This window comes from Onychostruthus taczanowskii, unplaced genomic scaffold (genome assembly GCF_017590055.1).
Source record: "Onychostruthus taczanowskii isolate IOZ18803 unplaced genomic scaffold, ASM1759005v1 scaffold14, whole genome shotgun sequence".
Classification (NCBI taxonomy): domain Eukaryota; kingdom Metazoa; phylum Chordata; class Aves; order Passeriformes; family Passeridae; genus Onychostruthus; species Onychostruthus taczanowskii.
Window position 1 is genome coordinate 3,694,200 of NW_024498573.1, and position 20,245 is coordinate 3,714,444.

The 20,245-nt window shown below is 53.9% G+C and overlaps 1 protein-coding gene across 2 annotated transcripts; it reads right to left on the reverse strand.

Moving 5' to 3' along the window:
• Window positions 1-579: 579 nt before the first annotated feature.
• HRH2 (histamine receptor H2) lies at window positions 580-7,509 on the reverse strand. Of its 2 annotated transcripts, none has more exons than XM_041397783.1 (3): window positions 6,289-7,509; window positions 3,099-3,250; window positions 580-1,343 (listed from the first exon to the last, which is right to left on the reverse strand). In XM_041397783.1, exons 1-2 carry the CDS (start codon window positions 7,407-7,409, stop codon window positions 3,232-3,234), a joined length of 1,140 nt encoding a protein of 379 aa, XP_041253717.1. In that variant the 5' UTR covers window positions 7,410-7,509; the 3' UTR covers window positions 580-1,343; window positions 3,099-3,231. The 2 variants fall into 2 exon arrangements, with proteins under 2 accessions (XP_041253717.1, XP_041253716.1); XM_041397782.1 differs by having other exon boundaries at window positions 3,085-3,250.
• Window positions 7,510-20,245: the final 12,736 nt, after the last annotated feature.

Genomic DNA, 20,245 nt, shown 5'->3' on the forward strand with positions numbered 1-20,245 from the left:
GGATTTGGCTGCTGGGGGGCACTGGGGCTGCAATCCTCCCCCTCTCAGCTTTCCTCACTCTTTGGGAGCAGATTGCTCTCTGTAACCCCTAATTAGTGGTGGAAGGGTGAAACCCACGCAGGTGCCGGTGGCAGATGCTGACCCCAGCGCTGGGGTGGCTCGGGGGTGTCGGGGAGCGATTGGGGTGCGCTGTGCCGGGTCGGAGAGCCCAGCCCTGCCGTGGGTGATGACAGTGGGCGATCCCCACGCCGTGGCCGGAGCTCGGGGCCGCTCCGTGCCCGCAGCCAGCAGGGAGAGCTCCGAGCCGGCGGTGCCTCCCCTCCGGGTCCGCGCCGGGGGGATGCAAGGTGTCCCCTGCTCCATCGGCTCAGGGACCAGGGAGGGAACATCTGGTTGGTCCCACAGGGCTAGATGTGCTCTGGGAGGGTGCCAGCCTTGCCCAGGCTAGCTGTGTCTGTTTTGGGTGTTTGTGCTGTGTGTCCAAGTTCTGTCCCAGCAGAGGGATGGGGATGGGACAGCAGGATGGAGCACGGCAGGGAGGCTCTTCCCAGGACAAAGCACACCCACAGAAATCAAGTATCACATTTTCCTTCTGTCTTAAATAGATTTTTATACCACTGATGATTTCTGCACAGGCTCGGGGCAGAAATCTTCTCTTTTGGGAACCTTTGTGTTGAGCCTTCTCGGGAGGGCAGAGCCTGGGGCAAAGCCTGGCTGCTCAGTGTCTCCCCAGCAGGCTCCAGGGCTTCTTTCTGCCCTTGCAGTAGGGCTGGCACAGGGGGTGTGGTGTAAGGACAGCCCCAGGGATGGGCAGCAGCCTTGCCCCAGCATGGATGCTGAGGGACTGGGATGTCCTGTGCACAGACATCCAGCACTCGTGGCTGCCAACACCCACCACGCTGAGCCCCCCTGCCCCCTCACCCCATCTAGCAGGGCCTTGTCCCTCTGAGGGGTGGGTACATCCCTAGGACACCAGGGAAGGTGGTGCCTGTGTTGTCTTTCTCCATGCTAGGCTGGTCTGCCTGGCACCAAGACCTCAAAAGCAGCCCCTTCCCCCTGCACCCTGCACCGTGGGTCTGGAGAGGGCACTCCCAGCCCTGCCCTGCCCTGCCCTGCCAAGGGCATGCTCTGCTTCCTGACCCAACTCCTCTGGCATCTCTTGCTGCTGCTGTGGGGCTTGATGCTGCATGTGTCACTGCCCAGACAGGATGGGGAGGTGTTCTTCTGCAGCTCCTCCGAGGGCTCTTCTCACCCAGCACCCTCCTGGGCAGAAACCTGGGCGGGCAGAGGCCTCTCCAGCAGTGTTTGGGGGTGGAGTGGTGCCATGTGCCAGAGCAGGGATCCTGCAGGGGAACACAGAGGGGGATCAATGACTTCACAAGATGCAGATGGGTCCATTTCCCCCCTCTCCTGCTCCCAGTGTAAGGGGTGCTGCATTCAGCACAGCCTGTGCCTGGGAGGGACCGTGGTGTGATGCTGTGGGGATGCTCCCAGCATCCTTGACTAAATGCTGAGTGCTGGCATTTGGGCAGAGCTGAGCAGGCTTGCATCACCCCAAGACCTATCATCCAATGCCCCTCTGAGTAATAACACTCTTCTTTGTGGCTTTCTCTGCCTGTTCTTCCTGTCCCTCAGGCCAGCTAGCAGCAGGGCTGGGTTGTCAGTCCTAGCCTGACAAAAGCTGATGTCCTGGAGCTGGAACTGCTCTGCTCCTGGGTGCTGCTTCTCCCATGGCCTCTCTCCCTGCTGTGGGTCAGGGAATTTTTTGGTCAGGAGCTCTTTGGTTGGGTGTCCTGTATGAGTGGTATTTCCTGTCCCCACCCCCATGGTGCAGAGAGGAAATGTGTGGTGACACCCGGACCTCAGATCTCATGCAAACCTCTCCCCCAGACCTCTGCTTCATTCTGCTGATTAGATCAGCAGCCTCTCAGGGGACGGCTGGCATTTTCCTTTTACCTCACAGAAACTACACATGTCTTAGAACATATGCACAGAGACGGAAAGCATGAAGCAGAAGAGCTGGAATTGGTGTCCCCTCTGCCCCTGCTGCTGGGCAGTGACAGCAGCAGAGATGACTCTGCCTTGTGTCTGCACGGTGCCTGCCCTGGGGACCTTCACTTTGTGCTTTGTGGTTTCCAGGCTGGAGGGCTCACTCTGCTCCTGCTGCAGGGCAGCAGTGATGCCTCCCCAAAGAACAGCACCTGCAGCCTCCAGTCCTCTGCTTCTCCTTCTGCTGATGGGCAATGGCATTGCCAGGGTGATTCACAGGGAGCACCTCTGAGAAGTGCAGGTTTATGGTGCACCCCAGGGCAGGGGGTGTCTGTCCCCTGTGTGTGGACAGACAGCAGCAGCTCCTGTTGTTGCTGTGACCTTGGCTGAGGTTAGAAGAGCTCAGGGTGCAGCAGGGACGAGGTGTGCCCAGCTTCCAGCACGTGGGTGACTGCATTTCCCCCAAGGCACAGTCAATATGGAGAGCCCAGGTTATCAGCATGCAGCATTGGAGGGGAGAGCATGTGGAGGTCAGGGTGACCTTGCCCCCCTCTTCCTGAGAAGGGCTGCACAAAGTGGCTCTCTGGAGCTGAGAGGCATCCCCATGCATGGCAGTCGTGGCCTCCAGCCCAGCACCACTTAGAGAGAGCAGCAATGCCTGGTGCAGCATCAGCTCTTCACCTCGGGAGCCCTGCCAGCATCTCCGCCAAAGCTGCTGGCAATTTATGTGGATGTAGGCTTGCATGAAAATGAAGTGTGCTGGAAATTCATGGTCTGAATGCAGCTGCCTCTGCAGTGCATGAGGAGCAGGCAGGATGCAGCATCTTCCAGGGCATCTCAGGCTGATTCTATAATCCCAAAACTCCAGGGCAGCCACAGAGAGGGGCCCAGCTCTGTCTCCCCTGTGCTTGGGACTTGCTTGGAGAGCAAGCAGTGATGGATAAAGGAGTGAGGATGCATCTCTGATGGTGTCACCCTTTGCACCAGGTACCATCAGGAAGGGATCCCTGCACCAGGAAAAATACAGTGGATGCCACAGCAGGGAGAGCTGCCTCCTCCCTCATTTTCACCCAGGAGCCCTGGCCTTGTACTCACCCTGCAGCTCTCACCTCTGCTGTCGAGGTTTGCGCTGAGGAAAGCTGAGTGTTGTCCTTTCAACCTCACACACAGGATTTTGGAAGAGGGCAGCCAGGAGTTGAAGGCTGGGAGATGTGGGTCCTAGGGCAGCAGGCTGGCTGAGACTCACAGAAAAGCTCCAGTGCTGGAAAGGTTAAATTGCACATGAAGACAGAGAAAAAGAACAGTCCAGTCTGTCAGGGCCAGCCTGGCTGAACCTGGCTTTGCTCTGTGGAGCACAGGTAGTGTCTGCCTGAGGCTGGCAGCTGGGGCAGGCGTGTTGTGACTAGGACAGGGACCATTTCCAGTGGGAACTGGCTGCTCCTCTGCCCATATATTGTGGCCATGGTCCTGTCCCATGCTGCTCTAAGCATGCAAGAGTGTGATCCACAGCCACTCATTCAGCTCCAGTGTTTTCTTCCCCAGCACATCCCTGTTAGTGCTGAATGCTCCCTCTCATGGGATTTTAATCTCTCTAAACATCAGGGTCTGGTCTCAGAGCCTACAGCCACGAGCAAGCCAAGCACCAGCTCCCTTCAGAGCCCCGTCCCACTGCACTGAAACAGGTTCCTGTGGTGCTTTGGTTTTCTTTACTGGTTTTGTGTGAGTTGCCTTCCTCTCTGATGCCTGGTGTGGAAATGGGAGCAGCTGTCTTCCCCCTGCACCTCTGCTTGGTCCTGTACTCTCAGCCCTACCTGGTCCTCACTCAAGGGGCCCTCCAGCCCCCAGCTGCTGTGGAGGTCCCGTGGCTTTTGATTCCCTGCCCTGCTCCTGACTGAGGCTCTGAGTGACCCTTGAGACTGGCTGCAGCTCTCCAGTATTTCTACTCTTGTTTGTTAGTCTTTTCCCTATGCCTCATAACTGAAAAGAACATTGTTATTAAGGGCAACAGTTCAAAATTCTGTTTTTCTCTTGAATGATCCCATGGAGCTTCTCTGAGCAGAGCTCTTCTGAGCTCTGGGTGTTCCTGTCTGGGGGGTTATGAGTTTTTGGAATGATTTATGTTGGTCTTTTCCTGTTAACATGTTCAGGGCAGATGACTCTGAAGCCTCTGCAGAGAGGAAGAGGCCAGAGGAACCAGCCTGGTTTATGCTGGGGGTGAAATTGGCTGCCAGGTTTTTGGTGAACAGGTAAATCCTGCACTCACCTGTCTTGTGTGGCATTAGTTGATCCTGATCATCTGCCAACAGCAGATCTTTGTGTATCTGACTATGGAAAAAAGGGCTGGAAGGGGCCACATATGATCATTGGTGCATGATTGCTGTGGGTGAGAGGGCTATGAAGACAAGGAGAGAAAGTAAAAGCAGGTGCTCGAGCAACTCTTAACTGATTGTGAGTGGAAACCACGGTGGTGATACTGTGTAGGATAGGGTGGAGCTTGCTGGATTTAGAAAGGTCAGGAAACATCCCTTTGCTTGAGTGTTCCCTCTGGGGAGCCAGGGGAAGAATCTTTTCTACCCGGAAAAGCTGGGAGGGTAAAGGCCAGGAAATCAGTGACCCTGCCCTCTGCCTGAGGAACAGAAACCCATTTTTCTTCCTCTTTAATCTCCCTCCAAGTCATTATTGTCCCTTTGTGGTAAGTCAGCATTTTGAGAAGACACTGACATTTATTTATATTCTGTTCTCTCTTGGCTGTGCAGGGAAATCCCAACAGCCTGTTCCCCACCACCAGCTCTCCTGGCTCAGCTGCAGAGCCTCAGTGCAGAGCTCCTGGTTTGCCCAGGGGCTGCACTTCTGTGTGAGCAAACAGGATAGCTCTCTTTGTCTCTGAATGTTTGCAGAAACACCCTCACCACCTTAGACACGTTTTCCATATGTTTTTATACACAACCTACAATTTGCCAAATGCTGTAACTTTGGGCTCTTCATTAATTCCTTGGAAATGGAAAAAGGCAGCCCCGGGACCTGCATTCTTGTATTTGTTCCCATTAATCCATCCCTCTGTATCTCTTTTTCAGCACCTCTCCCTTGGGTACAGTCACATTGGTGCCCTGGGGGAGGCACGGATGCTGGATCAGCCTTTTGGATGGCTCTGAACTTTGGTTCACCTCCCTGAGCTCTCCTTTTGGTGGCTTAAGACTCTTTCTGGGGCAGGATCAAGGGCACGTGCCGCACGAGCGCGGCTTCTCTGCTGGCAGGCTGGGAACAGGGAATCAAAGGACTCCTTATCTATGGATGGAAAGTTTCTGGGCTGCTTATCAGGCGCTGCTTAGAGGTTAGATTATCTCAGGAGCAGCAGATTGACAGCCTGCCTCTCGGTTCTCCTTGTGCTTGGCTGAGTGAACACCTTGGAGTGAGGCAGTGAGAGGGTGGCACAGCCCTGTGGGGGTGTGGGTGCCCAGGGAGGGGGCTGAGGAGACAGCCTGGCACAGAACTTGCCCACTTTGCTCCCATCCTGCTCCCTCACCACACCCTTTGCTGGGGCTGACCCTTGTAACAACGCTTGGGATGACGCTGAGGGAATTTTTTGCTCTAACTTTACATGGGCATTTGTATTTCTAAAAACATCTGCCAACCTAATTTGGGCTACTCCTTCCCCTTTCCAGAGATGGGAATGGAACTTGCTGTTGGCTGAATTCACTGCTGGTGCAAACTGATGGCTGAAATGCTGAGGGTGCATGGCTCGGATGGGAAGTGGCCGAGCTGCTCTGCGGGGAGCTGGGAACCCAGACCTTGGCTCCTGCAGGGACTCTCAGCCTGGCAGGAGGTGCTCTGACTGTGCCACAGGACTAATTCCCGTCTTTCCTTCTGTCACCTTTCCTGGCCCCTGAAGCTCTGCTCTGTGCCCAGAATTTGCAAGGGACACGGCTGATTTTGGGGAGCAGCTCCAGCTAAGAGCTTCACCCCATTCTGTACAGCAAATTCTGATGGCAACTGTCCCCATTACCTGGCAAAGCCAGGGGACATTTTGTGCTCCCTGTGAACAGTGGCAATTCCAGGGGAGGCCCAGCCATGCGGTAAGCTGGAGTACCTGGATCTGTGCTGCCAGCATGGAGGGGATGCAAGCTGGGTGGTGAGGATTTTCTGAGTGGCTGAACTTAGGAGTTGCCTGGGCAAGGATCTCCAGCTGGGGCATCATTTGTTGCTTAAAAGTCCATGGACAACGTGGGGTCCCCACCTCTGCCTTCCTTGCTGGGGACAGACCTACCATCAAAGTCCTGAATGGAAGAGGAAGCCTCTTACCTCTTGAGGGCTCCATCAGTGAGCAGAGTCTCCTTCTTGTTCCTCACCTCCAGTTTCAAGGGTTTACCCTCCTGCCTGCCATGGCCCTGCCTGCCCCTGGGCTGGGCCTTTTGGAGGGGAGGCAGGTGGGAGTTCCTGGGGTGTCCCGTCCTCCAGCAGTGCAGCAAGTGCTGGTACGCCACTCGGAAATCCTTGTTGAGTGTCCCGTAGAGGATGGGGTTCAGGGCTGAGTTGGCATAGCCCAGCCAGAGCACAATGGACATGGGTGTGCCTTTGACCCTGCTGTCCCCCCACACGCCCCGGTAGGTGAACATGGTGAAGTAGGGGAACCAGCACACGACGAACGCTCCCAGCACCACCGCCAGCGTCACGGTGGCTTTGTGCTCTTTCACCATGGGTGGCATGGGCGCGCTGCCCCACGTGTGGTTTATCCTCTTGGCTTGCTCCCTGGCTATCTTGAGTATCCGGTAGTAGGTGATGCACATGATGAGCAGAGGGATGTAGAAGGTGAGCAAGCCGTCCACTAACCCGTACACGAGGTTCACTGCCAGCGTGCACTCCTTGTGGCAGGTGGGGTCTGTGTTTTGCACGGCCGTCCCGTTGGTGTTCCAGCCCAGGTGGATGGGTAGGAAGGAGACCATCAGTGAAACGGTCCAAATGACAGCCAAACCCACTGCCACCCGGGAGGGAGTGACCACCTGGCAGTAGCGGAGCGGGGTGGTGACAGCGAAGTAGCGGTCCAGGCTGATCATGAGGAGGTTGAGGATGGAGGCCGTGCACAGCATGACATCCAGGCTGGTGTAGATGTTGCACAAAACGCTGCCAAAGGGCCACTCCTTGGTGAGCTCGTAGAAGGCAGAGAATGGCAGCACCAGAAGCCCCAGCAGCAGGTCTGTGATGGCCAAGGAGACAATGATGCGGTTTGTCAAGCTCCGGAGCCGGCGGTCGAGGGTGACGGCCAGGCAGACGATGATGTTACCACAGAGGGTGATCACGATGAGGATGATGAGGAAGAACCCGACCAGCAGCTGCAGGGGGAAGTCCATCCTTTTTTGAGAGCTTGTGTGGTTGTAACATGGATCCATGGTGACACTGCAAGGATGGAGCAGTCCTGCTGTCATCAGCTCCAAAGCTGCTCGGAGTGAGCCTGGACTGGGCAGCCTAGAGCCCTTCCCAAAGTGACCCTTGTTCTACAGTGACCTTGGAGAACATTGCAGAGTCACTTCACACATTCAGCCTTGTATGCTGGGAATGACATGGCCTAGGAAAGATGTGGCACTGGGACTCATTTGTGCCTGTTGGTCCCCTCTGGGAGCTCAGTGCTGGAGCCGATGCCCTGTGGCAGCTGCTGGTGGATCTCACCTGCTGCTTTTCCTTTCTTCCCTTCTCCTTTCCTCTGAGTGACCATTGGGTCAGGTCCTGTGGGCTCTCATGCCCTCTGCATGTTTGGCTGGTGACAGTGGTCAGCAGTGCTCCAGCAGGGACAGAGCTTTGCCACCTCCCAAGGACAACCTGCAAAAAAAAGTGTCTGGTGAGGACTTGGCACAGATTGCCCAGAGAAGCTGTGGCTGCCCCATCCCTGGAAACGTTCAAGTCTAGGCTGGATAAGGCTCTGAGAAACCTGGTGTTGCAGAAGGTGTCCATGTCCTCGGCAGAGGGGTGGAATGAAATCTGTCAGGTGCCTTCCAGGCCATTCTGTGATTCTATAAAAGCTCAAGTCAGAGCTGCAGTGAGCAAAGACCCTCTGAGCTTCCCCTCAAGCCCCTCCAGAAGCAGGGTGTCTGTACCTCCCTGGCTGCTCCAACCCACTTAAACCCAAGTTGGAAAGTCCTTTGGCAGCCAGGCACCCGTGTGTTTGCCAGCTGGGCTCTCCCAGCCCTAGGGGTGCCCATGTAATGGAGGGGTGTTGAGAGAAGGGTAGGGATTTTAAAATTGTCATATTCCTATAGGCTTACAATAAAAGTGAGAACAAGGAGGATATGAGGAAACAATTTTCCTGAGATAGCAGTTCTTATGCAATTCAGCAAAATTAGTCACGACTACGTAATTTCTGAATCTTGGCTGCGGCTGCCAATCTCATTAAACTTTGTCCTTGTGTCTGTGCTTGGCAGCAGACATCCTGCCATCACAAATCACAGCAGCTCCCATGGCCTGTATGGGAAATCCCCACTCTGCTCTGGGTCCTGGGAGGGAAGAAGACTATCCCTTGCAGACTGACTTTTTCTGGCTGTTTTCTGTCTGCATACAAATAACAAAACACCACGTGTTGCCAGGGAAGAAACAACAGAGCAAACCACTCTAACTTACAATGAGCTGCTGGTTATGGTGATCTCCAAGACCCTGCCACTACTAGATTCAAACAGACCTTGGGTCCTTGACTGGAAGCAATATCCGTGTTGGGAAGATTCCTAAAGGGGAATTGAGGCAGTGCAGGGACAAGAAAGAAGGCTGGGAATGGGCTGAGGAGCTGGACTGTGCTGACCCTCATGGATCTGCCTGTGTCCAAGTTGTGGTCTCCCACCATGAGCCTCCCAGATGATTTGAGGGGTCTCCCCATTCTCCTCAATGTGCTGGTGTGGGAGAGCTGTGCTGGTGCCCATGGGTGGTGCAGGACGCAGCTCTGCAGGCTCTCTGCACCCCGTAGAGCAGCAGTGAAGCCTCCCCTAATGGTGCCCAGGATTGTGCAGGAAGGCAGAGCTGATTCTCTGCAGAGAGCAACAGGCTGCAGAGATGGAGCAATCAGAAGAAACTCCAGGAAAGGAAAAGATCCAGCCTTGTCAGAGGACAAAGGTGAGATTTTAAACTCCCCCTGCAACAACAAGATAACACTGTGGTGCAGGTTGAAATATTCCTCAGATGATTCATGTCTTTGATTGAAGTCTAAAGGTATGGGGGCCACAGGAGGGAGTGTGCCAGGGAGACTGCATGAGCAAACAACCACTGATTGCCAGGAGCCATACAGGGGGGAGATTGGGACTGGACCACTGAGATTAGAGGCGATTCCCACAGCCCTGCTGCTTCTAAAGGCATGGAAAGCAAACAACAAGCCACGAACCAGCCCATGGGAAGCCTTTTGCTGAGCAGAGCAAACTCATTGGCAGACAGGAAGCCCTCTGAGTTTGGGTGCTGGGATTGAGGCTGTTGGGAGAGGGATGCAATGCTTTCAGCCACAGCAGCAGCGTGTGGAGCGCTCCTCACCTCCAGCTGCAGCGCAGGCTCTTGCCATGGAAAGCTCTTTGTTCGCTCACAAAAGGAGTGTGGAACAAGCTGAGCGCTGCCTGCCCACTGACGGCAGCGAGGAGAACAGGTTGTTCCCACAGAAGGGTATTTCCAAGTGAAAGGGATGTGTTTTCATTGCTCCCAACATGTGGAAATGGCAGATTAAATTATAGGGGGAGTAGCACACTTAGAAAACGCTGTGGGTGGATGGCAGCCTCCTACGTGGCTGCTTCACCACACACCAACAGCCTGCTCCTGCCTCTGGCTCTCCAGCTCACGTGGGCTCTGCTGGGCTCGCCTTGGGCTCTGCTGGTGGGACCCAGCTCTGGACACTTGGGCTCATTCGGATTCTGCTGCGGTGCCAGGGCAGCTCCTGGTGCAGCCCTGCCCTGCTGATGTGCCCAGAAGGGGTTTTGCTTCTTATTGCTTGTTCAGATTAGCTCAGGGCAAGGAATGGCCACTTGCAAGGGGACAGAGGTGTCCCCATCCCTGCAGAGGAGCTCAGGTAGTGCTGGGGATGCTGTGGCTCAATGTGAGCTGCAGGGCTCAGCTGCCTGCAAATCCTTGGGATGTTCCTCCATGGAATGGGGCAGGACCTGCCTCCTGTCAGCTTGGGTGTGTGATGCTGCAACCCTAACTGTGCTGGAGGTGCAGGACACCTTCCCATATCCCTCAGCCAAATTATCTCATGGGAACACTCCCCCAAGAGAGCCTCTGGACATGGCTGTGCAGGAAAAGCATGCTGGAGGGGTGGTATAGCTGTGGGGCTGTCAGCTCTCTGCCAGGACACAGACCCTGGGATGATGCCTCCAGCTCAGAGATCTCTCCTGGAGCATTGGCTCTCTGTGACTCCACGTGTGCTCCTGGCTTTGTGCCCAGGTCACTCACAGCCACCTCCAATACCTGTGTCCTCTGCTCCTGCTGTGTTCTGGCAGAGTGAGTTGATTTCCTCCTCGATGTACGAGTGGAGCAGCTGTTTCCCATGGCAGTCTTTCCAGCAGCAGCCAGAATAAATGATACCTTTCCAGCCCTGTCTCACCAGGCAGCTTTTACATTTACCTGATTATCCTCATTATCACAGCCTGGACCTGTTTGTGGTTCAAAATCACCCTCCTGACATTGAAGGAACCAGAGCAGGGCGCTGCTTCTGGGTCATCTTTCTCATGCCTTTTCAGTGGCTCTGGTGCTCTGATTGACACTATCTCTGCTGTGAAGACTTCTCAGGTTGCATTTGTTGTTGCACTCATCCTGGGGTTCCCCAAAAGTCAGATATTTTTCCTATGGTGTTTTCAGCTGCTTAGAATAGCAATTTTTGCTTTTTGCTAAGCATGTGAGCCTGTGCCAGCCCTGTGTGTTTCTGTTAATCTTCAGATCCTCTGGTTCTTCTCCTCTAGTACTTAGTCCCTTGTCCAGTGCAGAACTTCTCCCAAGTTTCTCACCCGTACATTTCTCTTAAAGAAGCTCTAATTTTCTGAGTCAAGATCACTAATGAAATCCATTAAATAAAATTTACCTCTAGGCTGATCTTTAAGGAACTCTGTTAATAGCCTTCTCTAGTGCATTAATGATCCTTCTGCTGTAATATCCTATCGTCTCCCCATTATCCTCTTTACAATTCTCATAGTAATTTCTGCTTTCTCTTGCCTGAACAGATATTTTCTGCTCTGTTGCAGTCCATGTTGTATTTGATCCACCGTTTTCCTCTTTAAAATGGCTTTTATCTCCTCTGGGGAGGGGGCTGTGATTTATTAATGGGAAATTTCTGTTGCATGTTACCTTTTTATTCCCCCTCCCCACCTCTCAGCATCCTTTCCTCCAACATCATTAATTCCAGCACTTGGTGCACTTTTGCAGTAAGATTAATGGGATGCAGTGCTGGCTCTGGCAGGGAATGCATTGGCTGCTCTCCTTCCTTTCTGGCATAACAGGTTTGTTTTGAACCTGTAAAAAGCCTGGGTACATTGGCACCATGAGCAGACACACGAGTGGAGAGGAGCACGCAGGGAGTGCCTGAATGTGGCAGCCTCTCTTTGGGAAGTATTTCCCACTTCTGGAAAGGACAGAGGTGGCTGGGGACTCAGGAGAAGCACCACGTGAAACCTTTTAGCTCTGTCTGAGGAACAGGAGGGCTGTGCCCTTGCAAATGTTCCTCTGCCTCCCATGACAGCTTCTTTCTGAGAAACGAACAGGCAGAAAAAGTGCTTTGCACTTGGGAGTAAAGTGCATTCCCTGGCCGTGCAGAGCTCACAGCAGAGCGTCATGGCTTTTTCTAGAATTATATTCAACTCCTTCCTGAGACTGAACATCTGGGCATGCTGGGAGAGGTATTTCAGCCAAGAGATGGGAAGGAGTGTGGGGGTTTCTTCTGGTCTGAGACAGGATGCCTGAGGTTTGATGGTGGGAACTGCAAAACTCCCAAGCTGGGAATGGGCTTCTTGATTCCCTGCCAGGCCCATAAGCCTGATTCACAACGGGACAACAGCAAATTTGTCACAGGTAGGACTTGAAGGCAATGTGAGAGAGGAAAAATGTGAGGGGACACTGTTGTCCTGCCTGGCTGCATCCCCAGACACTTCTGTCCCCGTTTTTTGGGCTTCTCCAGAGTTTGGTGCTCTCTCTGCCCTATCCCGGTGTGATGTCTGATACAAAGCAGCAATTATTGCCTCTAGCATGAGCAGGGGGGTTGGGGCAGGCAGGACAAAATTCCCATCACTGCCACCAGCCCTCTGTCATGCTTCCCCAGGAGGAAAGGGGCTCCTGTGGGTAAGGAGCTGTTCAGGACCCCTGAAATCAGGAAATGTGAAGAGCAATGTGGAAATGCACAGAGCAGTCAGCATTTCAAAAGTTTGCTCGGCAGACAGCGTCCAGGAAAGGTGAAACTGAAAACAGAGGAGTCGGGCTCAAGGGTGTGCTTGGAGCTCTCTGAGTTTCTGGGATTCAGCCTCCTGCTGAAGCCGATTCTGGACAGGGACAGTGAGCACTGGGCACCCCCGGGACTGCCCAGCCCAACCTGGGGGTGTCCTGCCCCACAGACCTGACCGTGCCCTGGCGTGGGGCAGCAGCAGATCCCCACAGCTGCCAGGGTGTGCAGATCTGGATGGAAGAGCTGGAGTGCCCAGGGAAAAGGCTCAGGTCAGTGTGAGAGGTCAGCAGAGCTTTCGTGGGGAGGCTGCTTGGGCAGAGAGGCTGCACACCACAGACGTGCAGGGCTCTGCCCTGGGCACACTGCACCCGTGTCCTTACTCTGACTCTGATGTACTCGGATCCAGCTGTCCCCACCAGAAACAGCCAAAAAAGTCCCCAAACCGGCCTCCACTCAGCCACCACAGGATGCTGATGGCACCAGCATCGGACAAGTGACACCCTCTCGCCCGACCCAGCTGTCCCGTTGCCGGATCCCACTCAGCAGCGACCCACCAACCCTTCCGAATCTCACCTAAAAAGTATTTTAGCAGCGAAACAACTCAGCAAGAAGTAAGGCAAAAACGTTACCTGGGGAAGGTGGTGCTTTCTCAGAGCCCCTGAGCGTGTGGGAGCCTTCGGGGGCTGCAGCGAGTCCAGCCTGGCCCCGGAGCGTGCGGCTCCGCTGCGGGGGCAGAGCCGCGGCTGCCTCGCTCCCTCTCCTCTCTGCTCTCCTCCTCCGAACCAGCCTCCCTCCCTGCTCTCGTACCAATACTACCCAGGCAGCGGTGACTGCAACATGAGTCAGACCTCCAGTGGGTGGGATCAGAGCTGCGAACTCAGGCACCGAGGTTATCATCCGGCAAATTTGAAATGCTGAAAGTGAGCCCGGCTCCGAGCGTGTCGGGCTCGGCCGAGCCGTGCCTGGCACAGAGAGGGGGTGGGATGCCAGCTGCCTCCTGCTGCTGCTTTCTTGAGTGATACCATCACCTTCCTCACTCACCTGAAGTTTTGGGGCCCTTGCTGCTGGTTTGCCATGTGCTAAGGTTCCTTCCCTCCCTCCCGGCTCTCTTCTGCAGGCACACATTTGCCTGCTGTCGGGAGCTGATGTTGTCACTCATTCCCAATTTTTGGCTTTGCAATTCATAAGAACCCCCTGAAAGCAAGCAGAGCTGAGCCTGGAGTGGGATATCAGAGGTGGCTCAGAGAGGATGATGACTCTTGTGTTGAACTGGGGACAGATAAGGATGAAGGCGAGGTGACTGTAAAGTGGGTGGAGGGAGCTGGAGCCCAGCCAGCTCTGGGGTGCAGATGTGCTCCTTGTGCAAGCAGATGCGGCAGGAAAAGCCTCCACTGTTTCATCTTTCCCTCCAGCTGCACTCACCTCTCCTGCAAGTTGTCTCCTTTGCGTGTGATAGCAGGGAGGAACCACACGAAGTGACAAACAGGCAGTGACAGCCTTTCGTGTCTCTCAAATCTTTCATCTGCGGGTCTCAAAGCACTATGCAAATATCAGCTGCCGGGCCAGCTGTGCGAGGACCTGTTTCCCCTTTTAGCTGTCCCTCCTGAGCAGAGCAGATCCCGGGCTGGCAGCAGAACTCCAGTGAAGCTTGGCCACCCCCCGGCTCTGCAGGGCTGGGGAGAGCAGCGAGGGAGTCCTGCGAGGGAGGTGCTGCAGTCCCCACCAGCTGCTTCCAAGTTCCCCGTGCAAATAGCCAAGAATGGGCTCATTACAGTCTGGATGTGGCCCTGGGAACACTCCCTGCTGCTCCCCCCGCCGGGCTGAGCTCCCCCAATGCCCTGCACTGGGGATGGAGAGCACATCCCAGCCTCCCTCTCTGCCAAACGGGGATACTGGCGGCACTGGCACACAGACCAAAATGCCTTTGATCTGTTTATCTCTGCAGACCAAAGCACAAATCTATCTTTAATAAGCTTATGATCTGCTGGAACCAGAGAGTTTTCCTGCTGATCAGCAGCCCTGTGATGTGTGTGGGGTAGCTGAGCCGTGGACTGGCTGCCAGATGCTTCTCTAGTGGCTGGGGTGTGCAGAGTGTGGACGTGGAAGGATCCCTCCTCACAAACAAGATTTAAATCTGCTCAGGAATGTCTGCGTCAGCCAAAGTCTCCTGGGTGTTGATTTATTACAGGGCCCCTCGCTTGGCTCTGCTCTACGAGGGATCTTTCATCAGGAAGTCTCAGGATGGGAAGTGCCACGGATGGACAAAGTGCTGTGGTTGTTGGGGCAGGATTTCCTCTCCAGCCCCCTTGCACTAATTCCTCTCAATAAAAGGCCCCTGCTGTCCATGGGGCAGGCTCTGAGTTCAGCCTGTTCTATCTTCCCAAAGCCTCTGAAGAAATTTGAGGGCACATTTTGGGATGCAGTGGGGAAGCAGCTTCAGATTTTCAGGAACACCTGTGTCATAGGGAAACCCACCACCTCTGCAAACCCTTGAGCACAGGAGAGCCTCAAACCCTGACCCTGTGCAACAGCTGTGGAGCCTCCGTGGGGCTGTATGGGGTCATACCCTCCAAGTGAGTTCACTGGAAGGGGTGCAGCCTGCATGGATTGTGCAAGGAGTGTGGGAAAGCAGCTGGATCTCGAGCTGAAAGGAGCAGGGGCATTCCTGGTGTCATGGACTGCTGTGCTCTGTGAAGTGCTGGGAGGTGGCAGATGTGACAACTGCAGAGTCTGTGGCTGGAAAACCTCACTGTTGGCACGCTCTGAAAAGGAAGGAGGCACTGGAAACTCTTCAGACCTGATGGCTGACCTGCCACACGGTCACCTCCACCAGGCTGCACGGGGCAGGGAGCAGCCAGGGACGCTCAGAAACTGCAGCATTCCCTGAGCAGGCTGTGCAGAGCCAAGGAGTGAGTAATGAGTCAGGAAATGGCAAGAGGTCTCTGACATTCTGACTGTACACATGGGTAAGCAGCAGTTATTAAAGGCTACAGTACTGGGAGATGGGAAAGTGCAAGAGGAGTCAGGGAAAGTTTGGAACTCTGGGAATGTGAGATTTGGCAAAGACAGGACTCCTGGAAAGCCTCAGATGGTGAAGATATGCCTGGAAGGCAGCAGCCAACCTGGGAAATCACACGAGGCAGCTCAGTTCTGAGCAGGGCTCAGAGGGGCAGCTCTGTGCTGCTCTCCCCAGCATGAGCTGGGTTTGAAAAAACCAAAGGAGGAGGGGTAAGTGGGGTAGAAAATTTGTAGAAAACAAAGCATCTGGATGCAGAGCAGCTCCTTAGGCAGTGCAGGCTGAGAGGTGGTGATGTGTTCTGTTGGGTTTTAGAGACATTTGTGCGGACTCTGGTAGAAGATTAGGAAATAGGCTTGTGCTGAGTTGTTTCCTCTGGAAAAATCAAAAGTAAAAAGCCATGGAAAGGTACTGAGCCCACCATAGGCTGCTGAATTCCTGGCTAGCAGGCAGAGGCCAGTAACTTTCTCAAATCATCCGCATACTTCTATTTCCAGTAGATTATATACACGACACAAATAAAGGACAGAGACCTCCTTGATGTGCTAATAAGCTTTTCTCCTTTTAAAACAAATAATTTCCAGTTAAATCCTGTCCTGGACAAAAGAATAAATAATGGCAGAAATCTCTGATATTCCCTGGCAGGGACTGTGTAAGCCAGAACATAATAATGGGAAATAAGTATTACAGGGAAAGGACATGTTAAACATCTGGGGCTGTGCAGGAATTGCTCCTGCCTGCAGACTGGGCAGCTCCTCTGGGTGGTGGGAGACCCTCGCTGAGGTGGCTGAGCTCCAGTGCAACATCCTGCTTGCATTTATATTTCTGGCATGCCATTAATCCTGGCTATTCCAGGAATATCTCTGTCCAAAGGCACCTTTCCTGTGTGGAGATGTGTGTAATGGAAAAGAAGAGGGTGCTCGGGCCTTTCCCACCCTTTTGTTTTCTGCAATGCTGATCCCAAGCATGCTTAGCAGGATCCCATCTGCTGTGATATAGTGTCAGACTATAGGCACAGTCTGTGACATATATATTAAGCTTCTCTGTGTGCAGAGAGAGGATGTTAGAGGTTTATTTCCAGGTTGTCATTCTGTTTGTGTTATACAAAGCTCTCCAAGCTCTAATGAGTACTAGAGAGTGCTGCTGGCTCCACACTACTACAGAGCTCCTTCAGGGAGTGAAGGCTCACGTTTTGTGGTGTGTCCAGGGTCAAGGAGGGTCCTCTTCTCAGAACTGCTCCTAGATTAAACCGTGCCAGGGAGGAGCAATTTGTGGACAGCAGCACAGGGGTTTTCATCTCTCTGGTGCACTATAAAGAGAAAAGGATCAGCTGAGGTCCATGGCAGGAGGTGACAGTCATTCCCTCCAAACCACAAGGCTGTGAGGGGAGCAGCAGCCTTGGCAGGAGGTGACAAAGCCCTGGGTGCACGGGGCTTTCCTTGGGAGGGAGCAACTGGCTCTGGCTCCCATGAGTGGATCTTTGTGGGCTTTATCACTAATCCTGCTGAATTCAATCGTGCACACCCTTGTTTTCCAGATAAATATTTAATCCTCCTCCAAACCACTGAGGTTGTGGCCTGGGCAATAACTTGTGGTTATTTTTTTTTTGGGGGTTGTGCAGATCTGTTGCTCTCTGTGTGTGGAGGAGGCTGAGCTGTGGTCCAGGAGCAGGGTGGGACAATGGAATGTTCTACACTTTGCCCCTGCTCAGACCCCTCCCAGCATTCCTGGCCCTTTGTCAGGAAGATCATCCAGTTTCTGAGGGAATGAGCTGTTTGGTTCCAGCTTGGGCAGGGTTAAATCTTCTCTGTGTATGCAAGGGCCTGTTCTGATGCTGTTTGGGTGGTTTAGGAACCCTCAAAGCTGGAAAGGTGACTCCTGCCCTGGTCACTTCACAGGGAAGGATTCCTTGCTGGAGCCCCAGGTTCTTCCATCCCTGCAAAGCTGGCAGGAGGCTGTGCTGCTGGGCACGGGGCAGGGATGAAAGGATTAGCAAAACGCTCTCCTGCCGTGGGGCTGGCAAGGGGCACGGAGCTCTGGGCATGGAGCTGGCTGCAGGCATTGCCCAGGCAGGCTGCTGGCCACCAGCTGCCACCCTGTGTGGGGACCCTGCTGTGCCCCTGCCCGAGCTGCCAGCACCAGCACACAGGGCATGAGCACACAGGGCAAGGACCGAGGCTGCAGAGGGATTGAGAAGCCACAGCAGTGCTGAGGTGCTCCAGGTGAGATGAGGAGCTGGACACTGGTGTGGCTGCATGGCACCAGCGTGGCACCAGTGATTGTCAGTGCCCCCCTGCATGGCACCAGTGTCTGTCTGTGCCACCCCCATCTCCTGTCAGTGCCCCCCTGCATGGCACCAATGTCTGTCTGTGCCCCCCTGCATGGCACCAGTGTCTGTCTGTGCCACCCCCATCTCCTGTCAGTGCCCCCCTGCATGGCACCAGTGTCTGTCTGTGCCCCCCTGCATGGCACCAGTGTCTGTCTGTGCTCCACTGCATGGCACCAGTGTCTGTCTGTGCCCCCCTGCATGGCACCAGTGTCTGTCTGTGCCACCTCCATCTCCTGTCAGTGCCCCCCTGCACGGTACCAGTGTCTGTCAGTGCCCCCCTGCATGGCACCAGTGTCTGTCTGTGCCCCACTGCATGGCACCAGGGTCTGTCTGTGCCACCCCCACCTCCTGCCCCACTGCTGGTAGCTCTGTCAAGCCTGGGGCTGTGCTGTGGGATGCTGATCCCTGGGGCAGTGCTGCTGCAGCTGCAAGTCAGGTAGGACTGGGTTGAAGCAGAGGATCTCTGTGCCCTGAACCACTGTGGGAATGTCCTCTGCTGCAGGTGGGGATTCTCACAGCCCCAGGCTGGATTCCCCCTGGCACCAGCCTGTCTCCCGAGAACCTGGAGCATCCACCAGGGTGAGCAAAGCCAACAATGCCCATCCTCTTGATGGAGGCCATAAAGCTCTGAGGGTGAGCAGCACACGTGGTGGAAGCCTGCAGAACAAGTCCCCTGAGAAAAGACTGGTGGGATTTTGACAGAGCAGGTGTCATAACCTGCTGATATTTCCAGTTTCACCACAGGAAAAGTGACGAGGAGCTCTGATCCCTGAGAGAAGTAGCAGCCAGGGGCTTAGAGTGCCAAATCTAAGATTAATTTAGACTTACTCATCATAAGGACAGTCATGCACTAGAAAGAATTTCCTAAGGAAGTGTAGGTTGTTCAAAGTCCCGAAGTCACCAGGGGTTGGAGCCTGGCAAGAGGCATGGCTAGCAGCAGCCACCCCCATGTCCTTGCACTGCTGTCACATCTCCCATCTCCACAGCTCCCTGCACCATGGGCTTCAAGGAACCATCAATGTGGGAGTGGCTGTAGCTGCCCAGAGTGACAGATCTGCTGTCTAATAATATTCACCTATCAAAAAAAAAATTAAAGCAGGCAGTGAAATGTGCCTGGAGCCCTCCCCTGCAAACCACAAGCTGAGGCTTGTGACAGGCACTCGGTGACAGCCGTGCTGTGCCCAGGATGGGCTCACCTCTGGGCTGGTCCTGCCCTGTGCAGGACGTGTGAGAGCCAGCACTGTGAGGCAAAAAACACTAAACTCTTTTTTTTTCTTCACCCCTTACACAGCCTGGAATGAGGCCAAAAGCGTAGGGCAGGAATCTCTCTCCAGATAATTAATTATTACAAAGAGGCAATTTGTTAAGCAAGAGAGGCTTTTAATTTGTAAGAGCTCATCTATTCTTATTGTATCTTTTAAACTGAAGGAAATAGCGTTGATCAAAATAGTCTGGAAATAGAAGATTTTAATTTAGAGGCTGTGTTCAATGTGCTGACAAAAATAGGAAACAGCTCTCTCAGAAGAGCACACTCCCCCTAAAACCCGGCTGGAGTGTGCAGGGTGTGCTCTAGAACCGCTCAAATAATTACAAATATGCTCAGAAATGTTTTAGTGGGATTTAGCTGGACTTGCTGAGGAAAGGCAGGAATGTCTCCACCACTGATTTCTGCCCTGGGCCAATTCCCTGCTCAGGGCTCCCACGGGTGCAGTGTGGGATTTCCGAGGGCAGGCAGAGAATGGGGTTTGAGGGAACCCAAAGAGACCTTTTCAGCCTTGCAGAGGGTGGGAAGACCCATTCAGTTTAGCTTGTAGAGGGGATGGGACAAGGGACAGGGTAATTTCAAGGGCTCCTGGCCAGGTGGTCAAGCCAAGTCCTACATCCTGGAGCATCCTGCACTGCCCTTGTCCCAAGCTGTGTGTACCCCACAGCAGGACCCCAGACTGCAAGGCAGGTAGTGAAGAAAATGGAAGAGAGCCACGACTGGCCTGGGAAAGGCTGTCAGGCTGTCCTCCCACAGCCTCTCAGCTCTGTGCTGGGGTGGGATCACTCCACGTGGGTGAGCTGGGGCTGCTGCAGCACAGGAACCTGCCCAGGGAACAGGGAATATTTTCCATTTAGCAGCTTTCCATCAGAAAACATGAATTCTTCAAAGCTGCCAGTCTGTGCCAAGGAGGATACGTTTTGACCAGTCTCCTTATTGCACTTGTTCTTTTGAAGTATCTATGTTTAGAAATCTTTGTGAAGTCTTGCATTGACACTTCTCAAAGGAGAATGGTTCAGTTTTTGCTTTGAAACAACTTATTTAGACAAAAGTGCTCATCTGCAGCATAACAACTAGGTAGGGCTGTAAAAAAAAAAAAGCAGGAAATGGGAAATGACCCTTTCTATCATTGCTCTGGACAACTTGTCTGCAAAATACACTGAGATCCCCAACTTTTTATCCCAATTCAAGCTGGGAATTACTATCTTTTAAGTTTGTACATGGATGCCATTCCTTATCCAGTGGAAAAGCTGCATGAAACAGCCA